Genomic DNA, 23,631 nt, shown 5'->3' on the forward strand with positions numbered 1-23,631 from the left:
AAATTATTTCCATTGCTGCCATCTTCTCTGTTTTTAAAAAGGGCTGATGATTGGGGAATTAATTATTCATATTTAACTAATTATTTCATGCAAAGTCTACTTGCTAACTGCCAAACACATTCAGCATAATATGCTGCTGTGATGTCACTCTTACTGTTTGCAGGACATTTTTTGGTTTGTTGACAATTTCTGATGCACTTTGGAGCATTGATTTGAAATTGCAATATGTGCATCTCAGGAAATAGTGTCCATAATGTGTGTGTATACGAAGGATGTCAAAGGTTGGAAATGAGAACGGCAGTGTATTTTCTTTAAAAGTCGCCACTTCCCTTTTAAGCCATTTCAATTGAATTTTGTCAGCATGTCCAAGCTGAGCAAACAAATTTTGACTAAGACATATTGTAGCATGTATAAAGATTTATATTTATCTTGAGATACAGTAAGGAAAACAGAAACACAGATGAGATGCTGAAATGAATGGCCAGTGAGGTATAAGAAGCCTGGATCTGGCTGATGATCGGCCTGCATGCATAAAGATTAGGAGGGAAAAAAAACATTATCTGTCAGAATTCATGATGCTGAACAGCTGGATAGTCAATTTGTGCAGCCAGGGAGAAGAGCTGGATCCACGCTGAGTGGAGAAAGTCTAAGCCATACTGTTCTTGTGTAAAACACTTTTCTAGGAATGAAAAATGAAATGAACGGATAACGACACACCTAGAGAGATTTTTCTCTTGAGTTCTTGTCCAAAGTCGCAAGACAAGCACCCCCCTCTATGTTTGGCAGACTTAAACTGTGGTCAGAGGAACAAGGCGGGTTGTTATTCAGTTGGAGTGGAGGCAACTGGGCTGAGGATTGGTGTGGATAAGTCCCTCATCGGACACATGGGGCAAATGGCCTTATGGCTGTAGTACTCCACTACTTGTTTAGGCACTTCTGCCAGAACACATTTGGCCAGGGCTGCAGGTGAAGCCTATAAGAGAGAGAAGAACAGTTGTCAAAACAACTGTAAATTCCACTATGGGGGAGTATGTACGGGCCTAAGATGATCAGAGCAATGAAAAGTAGCATTTTCATGTCAGAAATTATATTAGACAGTAACTATTCTGTTCTACCTTAAGCCTTGGAACTATGTAAAAGTTAATAGCCTGTCTTGCTGTCTAAAAAACTTCAGTCATTAAAGTATGTTTTGAAAATTACTTTCAGTGTGATAAAACTCAAAAAAGCAAATGTGTAATGCATGTGGACAGCAGCGTGCAGTAAACTTTTTTGACAAATCCTTTAGTGGGAGCAATGTCAATAAGCAATCACCTATATGTGCCAACGTAGAGTGCCTAGATTCTCCAAGATTGTGTAACTTTGCTGGAGGAAAAAACTTATGTGTGTCACTTCAGAATCTCTAACAGACATTCAGCAGGCTGGGTGACTGTGATGGTCATGGCACAAAATTGATGCAATCACTCTCACTAGCTCTTTTCCCTGAACATATTTGCATTTCTGGATTTCTCTGCTCACGTATGCATTTTTTTTTCTTAATTAATATATATATATATATATACATATATAAATACTGAAACTCTTCATTTAGAAATTATTTTGGAGGTACATCTTGTGCACAGCTGACAGTATAGATGACTATATGTAGTCACATTAAAAATACATTCCTGGAATGTATAAGGGAATTTCTGGATCTCCTCCAGCCCATGATGCCATCTGTAGCAGTGGCAAAGACATCAAAAGCTGTCTGTTTTCTCTTTTAATGTCCCCCACCCTTCCTTTTAGAAAAAAAAAAATGCTAATATTCATCAGCATCACTAGCACAGCGGTCAGAGAAGTGAGATTGGAGAAAGAACTGTAAGTCAACAAGAGAAGATAAAAACTGACTGTTTTGAAGTCTCTGAAGGGCACAAATTGCACAATGTCCCGAAGCACCAGTTCGCCCTTTGGTGAGCGTAGGACTCCATCATCTCCATCCAAAATCTGCATGTCTGTGAAGTCTGCATTACCCACACCGACAATGATAATGGAGAGAGGCTGGTAGGAGGCTCGTACAATCGCTTCCCGAGTGTCTGCCATGTCTGTCACTACCCCATCCGTGAGGATGAGCAGGATGTGGTATCGCTGGAAGAAGATAAGAGCTTTCAGTGCAAATTAATCCGTGGAAACATTGACGCATTTTAACACCAACGTGTGGTTATAGGCAAGGACACCTCTCAGTGTGTTGCTGTGGTCTGAAGTAGGCCTTTCATGCTGTCTTGGATAATTTCTCAGCCTCCACTAAGTGGAAAAGATGACATGGGTTTTGATTAAGTGTTACACTGAAAGCAAAATAATCATGAACAAGGAAAGTAGGAGAACATTAAAAGCATAAAACAGGGCAACTACACCACAAACCACAGCAGTGTGTTTAAAATGGATTAATAAATACGTGTTACAGTAGGAAAATATTCACATGGCAAAACAATGATGAGAACATTAATGTTCTCGTCATTGATAGGGCCCATGAGTGGCGTTTAGCTTGTTTTTTCTTTGACTGTTTATGTGTTGATGGATGTGTAATTCCAGTGCATGTCCTGATATTGTTGCAATTGTTTTGTGTAGCTCATTCACTGATAAGGAAACAACTGACACTGAGGAATAATTAATTACACAAGGGTTTGGTACAACTGCTGTAGTAAGAACAACCTGCCAGCGTGGCAGGCAATTTCAGAAGAGAAATACATTTTTCTACAGCCAAAGACATGAAGACAGTGACTATAGTGAGCGTTCAGAAATGGGTCACCATTATGGCACTCTATAGTTTTAATGTATATTTTAAAGAGTGATAATTTGCTCTATGCTGCGATGGACTGGCAGCCTGTCCACGGTGTACCCCACCCTCAGCCAATGTGAGCTGGGGTTTGCTCCAGCACCCCCCACAACCCCCAAACAGAAAAGTGGTAGAAATGAGTGAAAAAAAATGAATAATTCGCTCTATAATGGGCCCCTTCTTCTGGGCCATGGGCAATAATTACAGTAAACAACGAGGTGAACCAGAGGCTGCCCACTTGGAGGACTCAGTAGGAGGCACAACAACAAAGCCCGTATTACATGCTTAGATTTCTAATAGTCTGAAAAGAGACACTCACAGAGGCATCTTTAATGTTGCCATCGCCTGCTGCCAGTTTGGCTATCCTGTTAATGATGGGAGAAACATTGGTGGGGCCATACAACTGGATCTTAGGAAGACTGTTCTGATACGCCTCAACCACTCCTTGGATCCCTGAATAAAGACAGCAAAGCCCAAAATAAATGATACATGAATCTGTTTATCTACACTTAAATTTGCCATAAATAAGCTACTGCGCAGTCAAGTGAACCATTCACAGCAGTCTCACAGGCAATTAGAGGTGGTCTCGATTTGTTTTCTGCTTCACACAAGTTTGAAGACTGAAAGACTGCAGATTATTTAAAAAAAAAAAGTGCTTATCCATGTGCAGGTTAAGAAATAGTTATCATTGTTGTGATCTCGACTGTCAAAAGTCATGAATATGATGTGGCTTATATTCATTTACCTGAAATTTGCAAGGTGGTCTCTGCTGAGTAATCATGATAATTACAGACACAGATTCTAGTATCATCTGTATACAGCTGCACTTCTCAGGAAAACAAAAGCTTTCCTCACCTTCACATTCGTCGTCCTCCGGGTTGAAATTAATGGCAAAGTCATGGGACACCTTTAAACAGAGAAAAGGGAATTGTGAAAAAACTGGTTAGGAGACAGAGACAGTGCCTACCGTGTTAGGCATATCACTTGTAAAGTTGTATAATTTGGGCTTGTAATGTTTATTGTAAGAGCAACAGCAAGTATATGTTACATGTTCGGCACACAGGCTACGGGGACACTGAGAAGTGATGAGCAAAACACAGTGATCTTGCACTGGAGCCTGCAGATGGATGCTGGGTGGCAGTGGGAATGAAGGAAATGATGGCACGGGCTAGCAGTAATGATGGCTGGCAGAGAGGGAGTTGGGAGACAGACCAGCAAACTAAGAGGGCATGGCTGGAACATGGTTATGGAGACTGGGACATGTGACGTGTATGGCAATGCAACTTCAGTTGTCTGTCTGAACTGCCTCACAGGCGTCACAGCATTAATATTAAGACAATATTAGATGATGCACATTACCTAACAAATTACATAAATACACATCGAGAGCACCTACCAAATGTTTGGCTCTGGGAGCTAAATAGCTTACAATAATAATGAGAAGAACTACATGGTTAAATAAAGGGAGGAAAATTATTTGCCAATAACATGTTCTTGGTAAATATTTAAATTAGGAACTAAATGCAAAGAAATGTGACGTGTATTAAGAGTTAGTGAATTTAATATGGCCTAAAATAAAATCATAAATTAAAAACATTCACAGGATGAAAGTAATACACAAATTTTTAGGGGGTTCAAAATGAGATTTGATTTACTAATTTGTGTAAACAACATAAATAGCTGAGATCTCATGATCCATTCATCACACTATACAATTTTGAATAGATAGCAGGTACTGTATGCTTAATATCTGGTTTCCACAGTGATTGCAACTCCTCTTCTTGCCACACCATCCAAATGTCAGATTAACTTTGTTTATCACAAAGCTAGAAAAACTGAACCCCCCCTCCAGTTATGCCTCATCTGAAAAGAGTTTTTTTTTTTTTTTTCCCATAAGCACCAACTGTCATCCAAATCAGTAACAGCTGACTCCTCTCCAGCTGGCTACATTTTATAAGTAGTTATTTCATTTTAATGTGATTTGCAAACTGAATGTACTCATTGTGTAGATAGAAAATGAAATCACATAGACCACCCTTCAGTTTTTTGCATTGCACAACAACAGATCTTGTTCTATATCTCATTTAAGAGTCCTGTTTCCAGCAGAACGTCTCACATGAAATAGCAGGAAACACATAGGTGTAACTAAAAACATTAACAATGGCTGTCTCCCATTTATTTGTTGCAGTTGAAAGGTTCTGTCATTTCCCAGTGTGGCCAGAACTTTGTTAAGGTTATGTTATTAGCTGCAAATGTGCCTTTACTGCAAATTTATGAGAGCAGTTTGTTCATTTTTTATATCTTACTATTTATGCTTTGTGCATAAAAATCAAATGAATCAAAACACCTGACCACCCATTTCCTCAGTCGTCATCATACTAAAATGGTCCAACATGAACACAAATATTCCGCCAAAGTGAGTTACTTAAATATTTGATCAGGAAATGGATCTTTTGGAAAAACAGAAATGTTCACAGCCACAGTGTTTTTGCCTGCAGTTGCCTGTCACTGCCAATCAAATATGAGCGAACAGCATACGCAGTCTCGATGAGATGGATCAAGTTTTAAAGTGTTCACACCAATATTTAAATTGATCGGCAAACGAACTCGGAGGAGTAATGCAGATTGACAGTTAACACATTAGCTGGAGTGTTTTGATGATTGTCATCCTCTATAACCATGACCCGTGTGCAAAATCAAATTCTTGACAGCAAGCCATGGCAAATAGGGAATTGGCCACACACACTTTTTTAATGAACTGCCAAATCATATTTAACGGGATAGAAGCACAACATACTGCTGTTCCAACTGCTTTTGACTGTCTAATTGATCAGTGTTATTTAAGTGTACAGAGTTTGATTGACAGCTTTTACACTAGCAACAAAATCTAGTCATTGAACAGATGCACCAGAGTTAGCGACACCACTATTAATCTCCTAATACATAATACCAAAGGATTTTACAGATCTACAAATGTAATTATAAATATTAAAATGTGAGACGATAAAAAGTTGAATATTAGAATTTCCAGGGGTTTCAAATTAACAAAATGCAGTAGGTCATATTCAGTGCAATGAAATGCTACCTCACATTAATTACACAGTCACGATGCGATGCATCCTTGGCTGGTAAATTAAGATTTTTGAGCTTAATTTATATTTATTTTCCAATCACAATTTGTATACATAATAAATAACAAAGGATAGATCGCATACTAAGATAGCTTCCTGCTCTGACAAACACTCAAGTGTCGCCTGTGATTTCATGGAGGTAGTTCATCGTTCGTTTAATGGCTTAATTGGTATTCACCCACGTTTCCAAGCACACTGTCTCAATTTCATGTAGTAAAAGTAAATCTGACCCCTGGAAAGCAGTCACTGTCACAGTAAATTAAAAAATGAATAGTGTGTATTAACCAAGCTACAAGCCTTTGCATGATTGGCTTGATAATTATTAATGTTTCCACACACAATACGATCTGACATATAATGGGTTGTTCTGGTGTGAGAGGTGATCAATTGTGTGTATGTGTGTGTGTTGGCTGAAAGCTTTTGGTCTAATTTGCTTAAACAAATCACACACATGAATTCTTATGTAAATTGAGCAACAACGGTACAGGGCTTTTTGGAATATGTTACCTGACGCAATACTTAAAGACAAGGGGTTTTCGGATAAAAATAAACTCCTTCGTTAATTATGTATGTTCAAATTTGACAGAGTGACAAATTGTGCCATGAAATAGGTCAAGGAAATCAGATTGCTTGATATAAAATCCCAGGGGAGTAGATATGCCAGAACTCTGTGAGAACACATGAATTTATAGTGCGCATGATACTGTTCATCTGAAGATAAGGACGGTGTCACAGAATGAGAAAGAAAAAATGAGGAGTTAGGGAGTATGAAAACTGACCGCAGAGTAGAAACACTCACCTCATAATTTGGAGGGATTCTGGCACCGAAGCCCAAAGCTGAAAATCTTTTGTCACTGGAACAATAAGCAAATTAATCAGTCAACAAATTACAGTTTCTGCAAATTAATCAGGTAGCTTTTGACATTAGGTCTGAAATGTATCCATCAGTTCATGTTTCCAGGGGGAAACCCCAGCTTGTTTACATTTCATGAATGTTCAAAGCTTGAATTACAATTTGAAATCTGCCACATGGTCCCTACAGCCAGCATTTGCAGCCATTCTCATTGTTTCTGACTGTCTTTCATGTCTCATTTTTCATCACACCAATTACACTTGCAGATATTATAGTAAGAGGGACTGCTCAGGTCAGATTGTATAGTGCATAAAGAAGACAAAAGCACTCACTATTCACTAAGCAGTGCATTATATTTACAGCCTTGTGTCTTTTGTGTCTGAATTGTGAACATGAAATGGATCCACTATACAGCATGCTCAAAAATTACCACAATACAATAAAAATAATGTGTGTGGAGAGACTCAACAAATGGGATGTTTTATTCAGAAGTGAAGTATGAAGGTAATATTTTACATAGGTGCATTAGACAGCAAGGCTCAATGACTAATTATAGTTATTCTAATGAAACTTTACACTCCTTATGTATATTCTTAGCAGATATCTTTGTTCTGCTTCTGATTTTATATTTTGCTTTGTGAAACACTCAGGCTTTGTTCAGACTCATTGCAACAGTCAAAAAAGATAAACAACTTCCATTAAGAGTAACAAGCAGCAAATTCAGAAATTATGACTATAATAATAAACACATACAAGAATACAAAGCAAATACCGAAACCTGCTGCAAATGAAAAAAAAAACAAAAACAAAAGTGAGCTGAAGGGAGTTGAAACAAAAGTATTAACACCTAGACAACAAATTGAGGTGCTCCAGGCCACTAGGGAGAACACTGAGTGGGGCTGCATGAGTTTTCTTAATAAAAATGTTTTGGGCTATTGCAGCACATTTGGCCTTGTTGAGCATAGCAGAAAAGATCTGACAAAATATACCACTGAGTTACTTTTTCTTTTGCATGTAAAATATGGCAGCATCTGCACTTCCTAAAATAGATAGTTGTGTCTGGGTTCCAAAAGAGTCAGTTCCCTACAAACACCCATATTAACATGCCAAACTTAACAGGAAACATACACTATGAAAAAATCTGCTCTGGTCTCTGTACCTAATTACCTGCTTCATTACGTACACGGTTAAATTCTGTGTGCTTCGCCTACTTCAACTGTATTAAGGCCTAAAGTTATGCACAACTAAAGAAGCGGTTGCTAAGAGCAGTGAATAACCTCAGCTAATATGAGTCACTGTTTGCTTGGTGCCTATCATGGGATGTTTCGTGCAAATACTGGATCATTACCGTGCCCTGCAGAATGGGAAGGCTCTTTCTTCCTGAATGTTGAAGTGAGTGAAATTCCACGGAGCGATCACCATACCCAGTTTACTAGCTTATCTGTTAACTAGCTGTTTAGCCAGTAATTGAATTAGCCTAAGGTTTCCCTCTCAGCAGTTATTAACAGAGTGAAGCATATGCTTACCACACTTCAACCAGCATGCACTGAAGCCGCAGCTCCACATACTGTACAGTACGCCCCATGTCATTGCCTAATTTTGTTTGAACACTATCAAGTTCCCTAACTTATTCAGTGTCACTTTGTAGTATCCTTTTAATAATGTGATGCCATACAGTAAACTCTTTGTACCTGAAATAAATTTATATTTACTGTAATATTCGGTATATTTCCACAATACTAGCTGTCACAGCTTGTTTACGCTGACATCAGCGGCTGTTTGTCCACTGACAGATTTTCCAGTGGCTGCCACCCTCATTGGCACATTAACTTCAGTATCAAGTCTGCAGTGCAGTGCAATCACAAAACAATATCTGCAGCTCGGCAGAATCTTAGTTAGGGTCACACATATCTGAAATGAAATGTTGCTGGAAACTGTGTTTGAATCAAAGGGTGCACAGAAAAATTGATAGTGTTAATAGGTGGTTACTTATTTGGTATGCTGAAGGAAGAATTGCTTTTCTGCTCATCAAACTAATTTGGCTTTGAGGCAGCATCCCAGAGCTATCACAAGTGTGTACTTAGCTCTGATGAGTGTGGACCCACATACACTAGACACTGCCAGATCGTATGATGATTTTTACACTCAGAGTGAGCCATAAACTATTAACTGTGAACTCACTGTGAACTTCAATTTGGAAAATTTCAGTTTTTCTGCTGTGACATTTTGTTGTAATGTTAATGGGAATTGCTGTTGTTGCACAGCACTCATGTTGCCGAGACACACTAGCAGAAAGTAAAATTTTTGGTTATTATTTTTATTTTCCCAAGGATAATGTGTGTCTTTTTCTTTAACCCTGGGGCAGTCTTATATTTACAGTGGCTGGCAGTGGTAACAACAACAGCCTGCAGTCTTAAGAGCTCAGTTAGAAAGGCATCAGTGAATATGGAACATAAACCATTTGGTTACTATCATTACCCTAAAAAAAAAAAGAAAAAATGAATGGGTCTGGCTTCTGTTCTCCAGAATGCTGTCTCTCCACATGCCCAGGGTTAATGCACTGAACTGAATCAAGCTACAAACCCACTCCAGGAAGAATATATATGGAATACAGTATTAGATGTCACAGCGCAACAGATGTTAAAAACGTTAAAGATGTCTTTGGACTGACCTCAGCCTTCGCCACACTTTTTAAATGCATTTCAATAACTTTCATTACATATAACTTCCATCCACAAGATAAAAGCATTAAACTCATGAACGTGCCACTGAAATCCAGTTTAGCATGTTGTATTGAGGCAAAAACTGTTGCAAAGAAATAAATTATGCTTTTGGTGTTGGTTTCATCAGACTGAAGTCAAAATGTTGTAATGGGTAGAGTGTTATTTATCCTGGTTATCTCATCCTCCAAACTCTTAACGTCACAAATTGCCTTTAAAGCCAACCCAATGTTTATATGCAGCTTCTAAATATATCGAGAGGTAATCAAGCATGATAGTTGTAGAGATGTGACATTGCAACTTCAGCCCAGACAGGTAGAGAGACAAGGTTACTAACAACTTGATTTCACCATGAGGTAGACCATGAATGTCAGCATATGTGAGAAGCCTCAGGGAGATGTGGCAGGTATAACTCTCAGAAAGGGAAACAAGCCTCTGCCCACACAGACAAAAGCTCATCACTCCAGCTCCATAATTCACTCCTCTGCAAGGACTCTACAATCCCACATCACCTAGGTTCACTGAAGGCTAAAAGGTTTGCCTGCCCACATTTTACACTTCAATAACAATTCCAGCCAAAGAGGGATGGACTGCCTGCAATTCGCAGTCATTACTCCCCAACCGGCATGTTTCCACGTATGATGCTGCTTTGTATTTATCTAAACATGAAAATAATAAAGCTTCAAAGATGAACTGCTAACTTGCAAGCAGGTTTTCAGTCTCCGCTGCTATCTCTGGGATGCTATAATTAGCCAGACAGTGCTCCCCTTATATTGAATGGAAGGATCTGCATAAATCAGGAGTGTTAATCCTCATCTGGCTTAGTTTCGACAGATGAGAGGGTCTTTCTCTAAAACAGACCAAACTGTAAGTAATTTTCCCATTAATGAGTGAGTACCTGCAGGCCCACTTGCAACAGCTGCTTTATTTGCACATTGGCAAATGTTTGCTCACAATTGGACAAACTGTTTCAAAAAACAAAAATGATTGTGACCAAAACCCTGACAGCTGTATCTACATATATACATTTCAGCTAAGGAGTTGTCACAATAAAATATAATGTTGCTCAAATAACTTAATTATCTTGAATTATTCTGCAAACAGGCTTCATTCTGCACTTTTTCTGTTTTTCTTGCCTCCCACCCCTTTTTGAAGTGCCTGCTACCATGCTGTCATAGCCCCCTGTCTCTCCATCCGCTCGACTGAAGTTCTGGGTAATGAGCCTATGGAAGCCAGGAGGATCAGTAGCTCCAACAGATGCTCATGAAAAAACTGCAGCAGTGAGTTTTTACGAGACAAAGCATGAGCAGCCACCGCTGTAAGAACAGACACTGCAGTCTGCATGTAAACTGCATGTAAGACTGTCCCTTTACTTTGGAAGAGAGAGGGCTGTCACCAAGCCCGAGATTAGCCTCATGCATGCATAATGCCAGTAGATGCCAACTTTGCTCACTCTAATTTCCTCACATAAAAACAGTTTATCGTGAATGACGTAGCGACGAGTTTAACACAGATTAAAGCCAACCAACGAAACTGAACATGATGTGGACAGTAGAAAAGATCCTAATAGTGCTGCAAATATTAGGCTGCTTGTTTGACAATGTGAGGCCTGCAAGTGAAAGAAAAAAGACAATTCTAAACGCAAAAACCAATTTAATTGAAGTAATGAATTGGAGATGGTGGAGCTGGTGTTTGACAGTTGAGCTATATCTGCTCTCTAACAGACTGGCAAGCAAAAAGATAAGAATCCTTTTCCCTCGTTTTCCAATTTCCATTATAGAATTTGTGGGTGGTTCAGATGCAATGGCTCATTTCAGAGTGAAAGATCTCACCAAAATGGCATGCAAAAAACAGAGCGGCTCCATTTTCCCGGAATCCCTGTTGGCACTCAGGAGTCTTCAATATGAAACCAAAGACTGACAAACCTATCATAGTCTTGGCAGATCTCCCCCACTGCTATCAGAGCCTTCAGGTACTCGTTGGGCTGGTAGGGGTTGATGTAGTGCAACGAGCAGCTGTTTCTAGGGTCTCCATTAGAGGCTGTGAAATCAATGGCAACCTGGTGGGAAGAACACAACAGAATTTACAAAGTTTTTTGTTTGTCTATCACACAGCAACTTACAATAACACAAGTTGCTCTGTGCGAGCAAGCCTGAAATATGCCTCATGGCAATATAAATTATTTGATCAGATGTAAGAACTTTTTACACCCACATACACTGTAGCAGCTACAGATTTAACATACTACAGATCCAAGCAGCCAACTGTTTCAGCAGGCGGGAAAGTGCGTCTATCACAGCAGCACTCATGATTAATATTCATTGCTTCAGTGATTCAGCTAGAAAGTGAGCAGTAGAACCATAAAGGGCAGACCAAAGGGCAAGGGTTGAAGGAGGTTAGAATATATTCCATGATGCTGCCTACAAAAAGGCAAACTGTGCACATAGAAAAAAACACCATGTTTGGAAGACAAAAATTGCCTGTGTTTAGTTTGCTAATCATAAAATTTTGAAAAATCTATAAAAAACTGTCAATGTCAAAAATAAGTCAGATGCAGAAAAAATAGTTAAAGTTAATTCAAGCACCTTTGGCCTGTGCAGTTAAAAAGTCATGCAGAGTAGCTTCAGTATAAAACAGACGGCTCTCTTTACCGTAAAGTGAATCTGGCATCCTCCCATGATGTAATCTAAGAAGGAATACACTCTGTGGAGCTGCAAGAGAAAAAAAAAAAAAACTTACAGGCTAAAGCTCAGAAGGGGTGTTTAGCTAGATAAGCAAACGCACAAATACGCTGTTGTTTGTATGTTTGCACTGTAGCATCTGGTCATTAATGTGGAATTAACTCAACAAAGCTGGTGTCTGTAAAGACTAAGAACACATAGTGTGATACAGCTTCACCATCAAAGCAGAGGAAACTAACAATGTCCTGGGTGATTTAGATTGTCAAGAAGAGAAACCAAACACAATTGTCTCAATGCACAACACGTACATGCAAACAAGCGTTTATCACTAATAATTCTTAATTGTTAAGAACTAATTAAATAACAAAAAAATACCTCAGATCAATTTTTGCTTTGATTATTAATTTCTTTTTCCAATGTAATAATGTTGAATACCAGAATGAATACTCAATAATTCAACTCCCCTCAAGGTTGACTATTCTGATATTTATGGCATATTTCTGCAGCAGCCTCCTACCTTAAGGTCACTGAGGATAACAACTCCTGAATTTTTATAATTTCTCTTCTTCTGCTTGTATTTAGGATTCACACAGTCCCACGTCACCTTAAACAAAGCAGAAGCAAAAACATATTTTTGTTTGAATACTGGCAGCATAACCTAAGCAGCATGACATTTTTTTCATCTGTGATGGATTTCAGAGGAGTAAAATGAAAAGCATATTGGAAATGGTTGAAACAGCTACACAGCTGTCTCTCCTCCACTCTTCTCCACATCGCCGCTCACTGACCTTATTTCCACTGGAAATTTTCTGCATTTCCCTGAAAGTGGCGTAGAACTCGCCAATGAAGTCATGCTTCCCCCTGGAGTCATAATCCCACACTAGGCACTGTGGCACACAAAGACAACAATGTTTACTACTTTCTCCCTGTCTGTGGGACTCCGCTATCTGACTCCAAACCCACTGAAAGGAACTTCTCACAGATTCAGAGTCACCAGCTGCTGAATTTTTTTGTGGATTTACAGTTCTTATTTGCCCCATACCTTGAGCCTCCGGTCTTCATCACAGCTGCAAAGGGATATAAGAGACACTTTGAAGGGCTCCCATACAGGGTTCAGGTTGTTTTTAATCACCTGTTAAAGTAGGAACACGCTGCATATGAAGAAAATCCATTAACAGATGTTGATGAAACTTTAGAGGAAATATAATAACATTACCTCAGTTCTGTGGACAAGTTGTTCAGTTTCATCATCATTGATTCGGTATATTTCCAAAAATGGGTCTGACTTGCTGAAGAGATCCTGCAGAAACAGAGAAAACATAAAATCAAACCAAGAGACCCCAAAAGTCTGCATCCCCTGGATTCCCTCTGAGAATCCGTCTGAGAATCTTGGAAAATTAAATAAGGAGTATTCAAAAATAGTAATTTTCCAGTTTATTCAGGAAGTTTTATCAAGATCAAACTCAATTCAACAAGTCACAACACGTGACATACACACATTAGATTTAAAACTCAGGGTTTGATTCACAGTTTGTCTCCTAAAGGCAGTGTGTCAGATGAAGTTTTGCCTATATTTACCTATGATTGACTTTCCTGTTTTTTATTTCAGTATATGTGTTGCTCAGATGAAGACAGAAGACGGAATTTTTACAAATGGCTGTTTGCTCTGATTTCTAATTGCTTTACTGCAGAGTCAAACATAATTGTGTCTGTGATTAAAGGTCAAATATTTACATCACAGCATGGGGACTCTTCTAGAGAAGGCATCATCAGTGTTGTGATGGCTGAGTAAAGGATGGGATGTGTGTAACTTTTTTAGCCAGAGAAGAACTGGAGAATATTGGAAAAGCTTTCAAATCATTAGTGTTTTTTAACAGGCATAAGACTTCACATCCGGCTATTTCGGGTAGCTTTAAATCATCCCCAGAGTCTCCAGTCCAGAGTCACGCTGATTATTTAGGTCAATTGATTCTTCAAGGAGGGAGAAAATGATTACTGTGTGTGTGTCTGTGTGTGTGAGGAGGGATTAGGGTGAGAGGCTTTTGTAAACACCAAATCAAACTCAGACGGTAAATGCTGCATTTCCCGCCACATTAGTCAGAGACATCTCCTGAGGGATGTGAACCAAAAAAAAAAAAAAAAAAAAGCTGTAGCATCCTCTTGTTGTTGTCATGGCAACCACTAGCCAGTGGCATCAGCAGCATCAGAGTGATCAAAATTTAATCTCACGCTAACAATAACAGCTTTGCTAATATCACATCATTAATCCTCCCTTTCGACACTGTCTGCGTTGTGATCCGTATTTACAGCAGCTTCAGGTTATACAGCTGTCTATCAGGAATCATTTTCTGGAACTGCCGTCATCTGTTGTCTGTGTTAGAGACATTGTCACACCCAATTCCTCCATATTTAAATTTGCGATGTTAAGAAAATGTATGAAGCCAATTGGAATAAAATACGAAGCCGTCGTTTGTCACACATACATCAACTAACAAGTCACAGTGGGGACTATTTTTTTTTCTATACTAACAATGAATCAGTCAGGAACAGATGGAGTGTTTCATATTTAGAGTACTGGACTTCCAATCTTCAGATGGTCGGGGACATGGCTCTGTCTGCTGGATGTGCAAATAAGCAACTATTTACTAACCAGTGAATGGCAAGTTACTTAATCTTAGTTATTACTGAGGAAAATAAAATGTTCATTTCATTCATTCGTTGGCCCGTTATCAATACCATTATCTGTCAGTCACTGTAGGGAATCCCTGCTGACATTGGCTGAGAGAGGGGCTGACCCTGGACAATCCATCACTTGGCCAACATATAGAGACATACAACCATTCACAGGAAAGCTGAAAGGAACCCATGAGAGCTGGGACCTGAACCCAGAATCTACTCACTATTGTGACTATCCACAGCTAGCCTCATATTAGCCGCAGCGACTGCATAAACTCCTCACAGTGATGCGGTAGGGATCTCACTCCCAGCGTCTCTGTAAAACCACCTGCTGATTCCTATATGTAGATGACACCATTAGCAAGATGGCAAATAAGACATGAAATGTATGGAAAATAGCTTTGCTACTTCAGAGATCAGTGTTACTCTTCTTGCCTTGGGGGCTAGACGTCTCCTAACTCCTTGAGCCTCTCATTACACTTGCACTTATAAACAACAGTAAGTCCGCCTGCTGAAGACAGACAACTGAATGAATATCAATCAATCACTCCAACTATCTTACTCCTTAAAAATGTGATAGTTCCAGGAATATTCTGCATATCTAAATATCACATTCAGAGGAAGGGTTGACCCTAGAAAATATTTTTTTAGGTTCAATTTCACTGCCAGAGAAGCTACGAATTACAAAGCGTCATTTTAAAAATGAATATATGTATTATGGAACATTTTAATTTTCCTCACAGTGCCACAGGGAATGAAGGGCAAGTTGCTAGTCTTGCATGCTAAGGCTGAGTCCATTGAAAATGATTAGACTTGGCGTCATCAGAGCCATTATTTGATCCAGACTCCTGCAGTCTGTCCGATTTGAAATACACCATCAGTAAAATTTGGAAGTGTGGTACCTGGAAGAGCAAAGGTCAGTGATATCCAGCTTTAAAGCAGAATCTTATGATTTAAACAAGCAATAGCACAGATCCCATAATGTTATGTTATGTGATGTGATTTGCACATGAGACTATCTGTCAGAGTTAGGGTTAGGGTTTTCTGTTTGTGTTGTTCACGTCCTGTTTTATTTTGAAAGTCATTTTTCCCTCCCGTGTGATTGCCTTCCCTAATGTGGTTCACCTGTGTCTTGTTTAGTCACTGTGTATTTAAGTCTTGTTTTCGTTCAGGTCTTTGTTGGATTCTCGTTGTTTTTGTCTTTTGCGTCATCGCTGATCCATGTCCACAGCCTCAGAGACACTTTTAAGTTCCTGGGTTTTTTTTTTTTCCACTGGAACTCGTCTGCGTCTCCTGCATATGAGTCCTCACCCACACATTCCTGACACTATCATGCTCTCAAATGATCATCGATACCTTCAAATATTAAACATTTCCTTTCTCCTCTTACATAAAATCATACAGTAATATATGATGAAATTGAAAATGTATCCTTCACGTGTATCAAGGTCTTCCTAAGGCTACACAACAGTGTCATTACTGCCATATTACTACGACTGCTTTCCATGTCACAATAAAACACAGACTGTGCTGGTATTTCCATCAGAAGCATGTGCTCTTCTCACCTTATCATCAAGCTTCTTGGCACAAAAGGAGAGCTCTACATATCCGTTGTTGCCAGAAATTTCCTCTGCGTGCACCTGAAAGGAAATAAGATGTGTGAGTAATGTTGTGTACATATAGGTTTTATTTTCCGCCAAGAAATGACTTCACCAACACAACCCACATTTTAGGAAAACAAAAAAAAAAAAATAAATAAATAAGAACTACAGTTAGGACTGAAATATATATATGCCCTGGAATTCAAAAACCTTAACCATAGTTGTCGTCTGCAGTTAACAAAAATCTTTTAAAGTGGCTTTTACTTAAGATGCGATTGCAGGACATGTAAGCCAGAGTGTAGCAAGAACCAATAACTCCAAGCTAGAGGCGCCTACTGACAAAGGTCATTGTTTTAACTTGTAGATCGAATTTCTATGGCTATAAAAGGTAGCATGTATGGTGCAGCATCATGTGCAAGTGTGTAACAATTCGCCGTCTGAGTGGCTGATGTTCGGCTTGTTGCTGTGGTCTTGTGTTTTAGACAAAGAGAAAAAAAAATAGAATCGGCCATTCTAAGCATCACTGAACTCCCACTTCTGCTTCACTAGACTGTCTGGCTCACTCTTAGAAAGCATGGGTCTGCTTTTTTCTCTGCTCCTTTACTTACAACAGACAGAAACTTTACATCAAACTGCCAGACTGCGGCTGCGCAGTGAGCACGCCGAGTGTTTCACAAGGCCAGACAGTGATGATTGGCAAAATGGGTAGTTTGCGCTTTTTTTCACTCCGTTTGTCTTGCCAAGTGCCAAAAGCAGGTGAGTGTGTGTTTGTGTAACGGTGTGTGAGTCTATCAGGACCTATTTGAAGTTTCAAAGTAAAGGGCCACACTATGGTTTTTGCAAAGGGTAGTTTATTTGGGCGAAGGTCAAATCAAGAATCCATTTTGCTCATGTTTGGGCGTAATGATAGTTACTACATCGGAAAATGCATTATGTGTATGAATGCTTTCGAAACCAGTCCAACTTTTCCCAGTTTCACAATGTGTAATAACCAACTGAATCTGAATTACATGTAAAATATTGTGAATAGAAATAGAAATTAACATAGATAAAAAATTTGCTCCATCGTGTGTGTAGCAATAACGCATTAGAAATGACATTATATTCATATTATAATGGTGCCATGGTATTCTTAAACTTGCATGGGTGAAATAGTGAGAAAAATCTGTTGTGTGAATCCCTCCAGAGCGCTTCAAAAACTTATTTACATGCTGCTATGAAAAAGGAATAGACATTTTGCTGTACAGGAATCGCAATAAAAAAATCTATTTATCTAAAAAGTTCAAATAAAGTTTTGATTTGGCACAAAGTGATTAGACAAAGAAAAATCACAGATTGATCTTTTATGTATGCAGCGAGGAGAATACCCACTCACATGAAAAAAAATTGAATTGAGTTCAAAAGCGAAAAACAGGAATATTCTAACTGTAGAAGTCAAGCAGTTCAATATTATTGATAAATCTATGTTTCATAAAGCTGTGGCTAGTTTTCATATATATAAGAATCATTTTATTGGTTGCATGATATTCCAAACTGATTATTAGGTCCACTTCCTGCAAAGTTAGGACAAGTTAAAGAGAAATGGGCCTCGCAGCAGTGGGTCTGCCATAAAAATAAATTAGAAGAAAAGGAAATTCTTCCAAAGAAGGAGAGTGGTTACGCTACAAAGCAGAGTGGATCACCCAATGCCCTCATCACGTTGTTTATTATGTTACCACCGCTGGCCTATTAACTGTGAGATGGTGGTTAATGAACAAATAGCTCTCCAGAACTGATGTCTGATTTATGCATCATTTCTGTCTTGTGGATTGCAATCTTGTGCCAAAAGCTGACAAATAAAGGATAAAGAAGGTTCTTAGGAAGTAACATTGTATACTTCTTACAACTACTGCCACAAAAGAAGGAGCGATGCAAAGCAGCAACATGTGACTGATTTTTAAGTTGTTTCTTCTGTTTTATCTTAAGCTAGAATTGCCACCATACAGTTGCATATACCTCCATAAGGTTGCAAAGAATATGGCCAAAATCTGAGAAACAGTGTGGAATAACTGCCAAAAGTGTCATTTCATTTGTGTCATCAACAAAGCTGACCTGTGACCTTTTCCATATGAAATGTTATCAAATCAAAATGTATCCATTGGCAATAGTGGAAAATTTCGGCATTATTAATGTGCGGTTTGAGCACAATATGAGAAACGAACCGTGATGGTTGACTTGCCAGCGTATTTTCCGTACTTCAGCAACAAAGGCTTCACCATCTTCTTCTGTGCCACAATCTGTAAAAAAGAAGATGAACACCAGGTTGGCTTTGAATCCAAAGCAGTGACAGCCATTTATAGGGATATGCTGCAAATTTACAGCATCAGGTTTGTTTACTACCAACAACACAAACGGAGGAAGATGCATCAAAGACGACAAATCTGAGATTACAGGGAGCAACATTTAAATTCACACCAGCCAACATGTAACGGGTACATGCACAAGTTAGCCTCTGCCTACCTGGCCAAGAGTGCACTCAACACCACCAAGGAAGTCATCATCACGGGTCCCGATGCTGTGAGTACCATGGATGTCATAGACTTCAAACCGCAGCTTTTGAACCTCCTCGAAGTAGTAGTCCAGGGTGAAAACCTTGGCAAAGACCGGGTGCAAATTGCTCTTGATCACCTCTGTCCTGTCAAGCTAAATGAGAGCAAATAAAAACGTTAATACGAACATTATCTCATCTAATAAAATGAAATATCCTAACCTTTCATATTATAATTTGTTTTAGAGAAAACAAGTCTTTTAATAATTAATAATTTTTTGAAATAGAAAAGAGCCTAAAAAAGAACTCACAATATATCCGTCAAAATACAAAACGGTATTTTGACAAGACGCCAGCACATAAATATACAGAAGGATAAATGTTATTGCATTCTGTCAGGAGAATGATATGAGAGAAGGAAGAAGGGCTCTGACATTTAATCCAGGTGTACAAAAAATCATCCCTGTTTGTATTTGATTTCCTGACAAGGAAAAGCTGAGCTCTATGTGGCCCAGTTCTCTAAAGGTATAGGATTTAGCTATTGAGCTACCCCACAGATTTCTGAACATGTCTATGATATCCAACTTGTTACAAGGACAAATCATCATTGAGCATGATATCCATATCTATATCTACGGTATATACATCTACACCAACAAAGCTCTCTACTATCACTTCAGTACATGCATAGAAAAAAAAAAAAGGCTGTCTGAATTTTCATGATTTTGTATTGGTGTTGCCAGTAAATTTAAGACTGTAAAGACATATGAAATGCAGCATTACAGAAGTTTTGTCTGTCACAGTGTCCAAAGTCATCTCTTTTTTGTCAGTGAAACAGGTCCATGGACAAAGGACTTTGTGTCATGTTGACTTTCTTGCATTTTAAATGTGAAGAAATACACTTAGAGAATTCCTAAAAAATATCAAAGATAAATATCAAGTTAGTGCTTAACTACAATACAATAGCTTTATTGCTCTCTGTATTAAATTATTGATGTCTGTTACTCAGCAGCAATCACACCTAAACGGATATTTTTTAAAAACTCTCTCTCTCTCTCTCTCTCTCTCTCTCTCTCTCTTTCTCTCCCACTCTCAACCCAACTGTTCGGTTCATTGAGGAATCTATTAGGCCTCTTTAAATCATTTTATAATGAGTTTGGTCTAGATCTGCTCTATATGTAAAGTTCCTTGATGTAACTTTGTTATGACTTAGCACTATACAAATAAATCTGATTTGATTTGATTTAAGATGATAAGTAAAGTCCTGTCTCTGTAATCAAACTCCTACACAGCACCTCAAATTTCAGTTTTAAAAAATGATCCTTTAAAGAGAATGGTTCAGGCTGCTGTATTCTCAGTTATGGAAAAAGAGAAACAATGAAATCAACACAAAATCCCACTGCCATGGCAAATAGGTCTAATTTAAAATTGCATTATCCTTCTTGGAGCCAGATATAGTTTCAAATAACATTGTCAAATAATTTTATAAGATTTGTAGCATGTAGCGTGCAGCAATTTATTAAAACCATCATGTTACAACAACACTAGTTCACACTTTCAGGGAAATCTTAGTGCTAATGCAGTTTCTTCAGGTGAGCACTATGCATACACAGCAGTGAAACCACATTCAGTCTATACCAAAGTACATCTTTGCTATTTCATACAAAGCAAAAAGTAAAAAAAATAAAATAATAATAATAATAAAATGCAAAAAACAAATCTAGCTGTTAAAGTTTGTTATGGAAGAGATTTTATCCAAAGCAACTGTAGTAGCTCTGTCAGCCTTAAAACAACACATGTAGATATAATTTTCATACTCAGTGGCGACTCAACCATCAGTGATCTCTCCCACTGTGTGGATCGGACCATCATCGTGTTGGAAAACACGACGGTGGTGATTACTCAGAATGAGTTAAATGCAGCGGTCGTTCCCTCAGTGGAGACAAAACAAAAACGGATAATGGATTATTTCATAATCTATTCATTCATTTAGTTTTCTTCTTTTTCAATATTACCCCGCTGCAATAGTATTTGTGAAACATATTTTGTAATAACATCCATTACAGAATTTCACTTCTTTTCAGTCTTGTTTCACAGTTTACAGACTGAAATAAGCCCATCTGTTTGAAACATCAATGCATGAACAAAATACACAGCGGAGAGGCACTTTTGTCCGTTTCACCATTCCATTCGTTCCTTTAAGTTCTATACTTCCATTTAGAGAAGGCTACTTTTGGGCTTCCATTCCTGTTTCTAGTTGACTGACTCACTTGTGTCGGTCGTTGTGTGTCCGACTATGCGTGCTTTGGAATTTCTGTAATGAACACCCGCCCACTTCTACCTCTGATTGGCTCACCATGAAATTTTTCTCTACCTCAGCCAACCGTCATCATTTATACGATTGTGTCGTCCCCACTAACCAAAGAAGAACAGTAAAAACTGTCTCTGCCTCTCAGCTCAGAGATCTGGTTGGTCTGATGAGAAAGACTGTAACGGCTTTATAAATATGGGAAGTATAATCAATTGGATTACTCGTTACTGAAAAAAGTAACGCTGTTAGTGAAACCGTTATTCCCATCACTGGTTGTCCTCTCTTCTTGTCTCTGAACCATCTGGACAGACAGATTTGGGATGAGTCTGATAAGTCTGTTTGTTGGTGAAACCTAATCAGAGCTACGTAAAATAGATTGTGCCAAAATCTGTCACGCCTGTTTGCTGCTGGTGTGAGGCCAGAATTGTAGAGCAATCCCTGACATGGGAAATAAAGGCTTTCTGTAATCAGTGCTGCCAGGCAGGTGAGGCATTATCTGTTCAGCTCAATCATGACAGGTCCCTTTAGCTTTGGTTAGATTTCACAGAAAGGCTGGGCTCTGAATTAACTTACTATCATGGGAGCTCAGCTTAAATGAGAATAATAAAGACTTCTGTAATAGCAGAAAAATGTCAAGTCTTCTCAACCTGCCTCTGCATTTTTCCTCAGAGATGAATAGATGGTAACTTACAGTAATAATGAAGTGCACACAGTTCAACAAGGAGCACTTGCAAGTCAGCGTGGCCGTACAGGATGAACTCAGAAAATGGAAAGAGGGCGATATGGTGGAGATGTGAGTGGGCTCAGGTTCTTACTCAGTTGTTGACGTAAGTAAACAATTTGCTCGATCAATCCTGCCTCACAGTACTGAGGGATTTGACAGCACGGATAGAAGAATCAGATACATAGATATATAGGTAGGTAGGTAGATAGATAGGTAGACAGACAGAAATGAATAGAAGTGCAAATGTAACATTGCTGAGCTTATCTCATTTACTGGAGCTAAAAATAGCTACTCATGTATTCATGCTACATTGAACCCAGGTCAATCATCTCATGTAGCATCCTCCTATTAAATTACATCCAAGAAAAAAACTATAACTGTGTTCTCAACATCGTCAGCCAAGTGTTTTTATCATTACTGCCTTAAAATAGAATCTTGAGGTTCCACATTGAGACAGTCCAAACATTACAGTAAGCATCTTCAACAAATGGCTCCCCTGGGGAGGAAATCTGGCAGAGTTACAATTAATTATTATCTCTCATTTCCTGGAAAAATGTAGCTTTTTGTTGGATGCAGAGTTGCAAGGGAGAAAAAATCGACACAATTAGGTATTTGCAACTAACACATCCCCTACTTAGTGGGAACCTGTGTTTTGGCTTTCCCTCGTGAACTAGATGACTTAATTAACAGGAAAATTAGACACTTGGTGCCTCAGTTCCAAATCAGCCAGGGAACAGTCCAAGAAAGTAAACATTTTCAGCTGGAACTCAACTCGCCACATTGAATAATATCAACCTACTGCCCAGTAGACCTAAATCAGAAAGCACCAACTGATGTAAATTATTGAGCTGTGGAAACAGACAAATGTTAGTGAAAATGCACAGCACTTGAAAACAGGTGCTAGCTCACCAAACCATCAATAGATTCATCTCCCTGGTTGATTTGGTATGAATACAGTGGTTTTAGCAAAAAAAAAAGAAAACGATGCATAATCCATCCCAATTTGTAATATTTCACACATCACTACCATTTAATCTTAGGTTTAGGCTCACAGCTTTTGCAGATTTTCTGATACTGGATGAAAGACAGAGGGTTGCGCTTTTGCACTATCCCCAGTGTCCAATAGTTTTGTGTAACAATATAGAAAACATGTTGCTCAGATTAACTGTGCTTTGAAGAATTTTAATTCCCCCTCATGCATGACTCAAGTCATGACTCGCACATCGAGGAAGGCAAGGAAATCATTCTAACACATTTGACCAAAGGATTCAACAGCGTATTTGTCAGACTGAGGAAGTAAAAGAGGTCTCACCTCTGTCCACTGTCCATTGGTCTGCACCATTACTATAACGCAGGGATCTGATTTATTCAGTGTGTCTCGGTCCAGCAGGGCTTTGCAAGACACACGCAGCTCGACTTTGGAGATACAGGTTGCTGGACCGCTGAGGCTGGTTGCGGTTGAGGTGGCCTCCTGAACGTCATTCATCCTGGCTCAGAGCAAGAGGAGCAGCCAGCCAACAAAGCAGTCTGGTGTTGGTGGTGTAGCCTCGAGGGATGGGGAGATGTGCTGGGATCTTGGTAAAGATGTGGCGCGCCTA

General features: G+C 38.9%; 1 protein-coding gene across 1 annotated transcript; it reads right to left on the minus strand.

Moving 5' to 3' along the window:
- Positions 1–820: 820 nt before the first annotated feature.
- On the minus strand, positions 821–23,519 carry cpne7 (copine VII). The gene is made up of 15 exons (XM_029497707.1): positions 23,346–23,519; positions 18,971–19,153; positions 18,673–18,747; positions 16,436–16,510; positions 13,411–13,494; positions 13,237–13,326; positions 12,983–13,081; positions 12,712–12,798; positions 12,165–12,224; positions 11,439–11,572; positions 6,740–6,794; positions 3,665–3,716; positions 3,129–3,262; positions 1,885–2,121; positions 821–973 (listed from the first exon to the last, which is right to left on the minus strand). Exons 1-15 carry the CDS (start codon positions 23,517–23,519, stop codon positions 821–823), a joined length of 1,692 nt encoding a protein of 563 aa, XP_029353567.1.
- Positions 23,520–23,631: the final 112 nt, after the last annotated feature.

This window comes from Echeneis naucrates, chromosome 3 (assembly GCF_900963305.1).
Source record: "Echeneis naucrates chromosome 3, fEcheNa1.1, whole genome shotgun sequence".
NCBI classification, from domain to species: Eukaryota; Metazoa; Chordata; class Actinopteri; order Carangiformes; family Echeneidae; genus Echeneis; species Echeneis naucrates.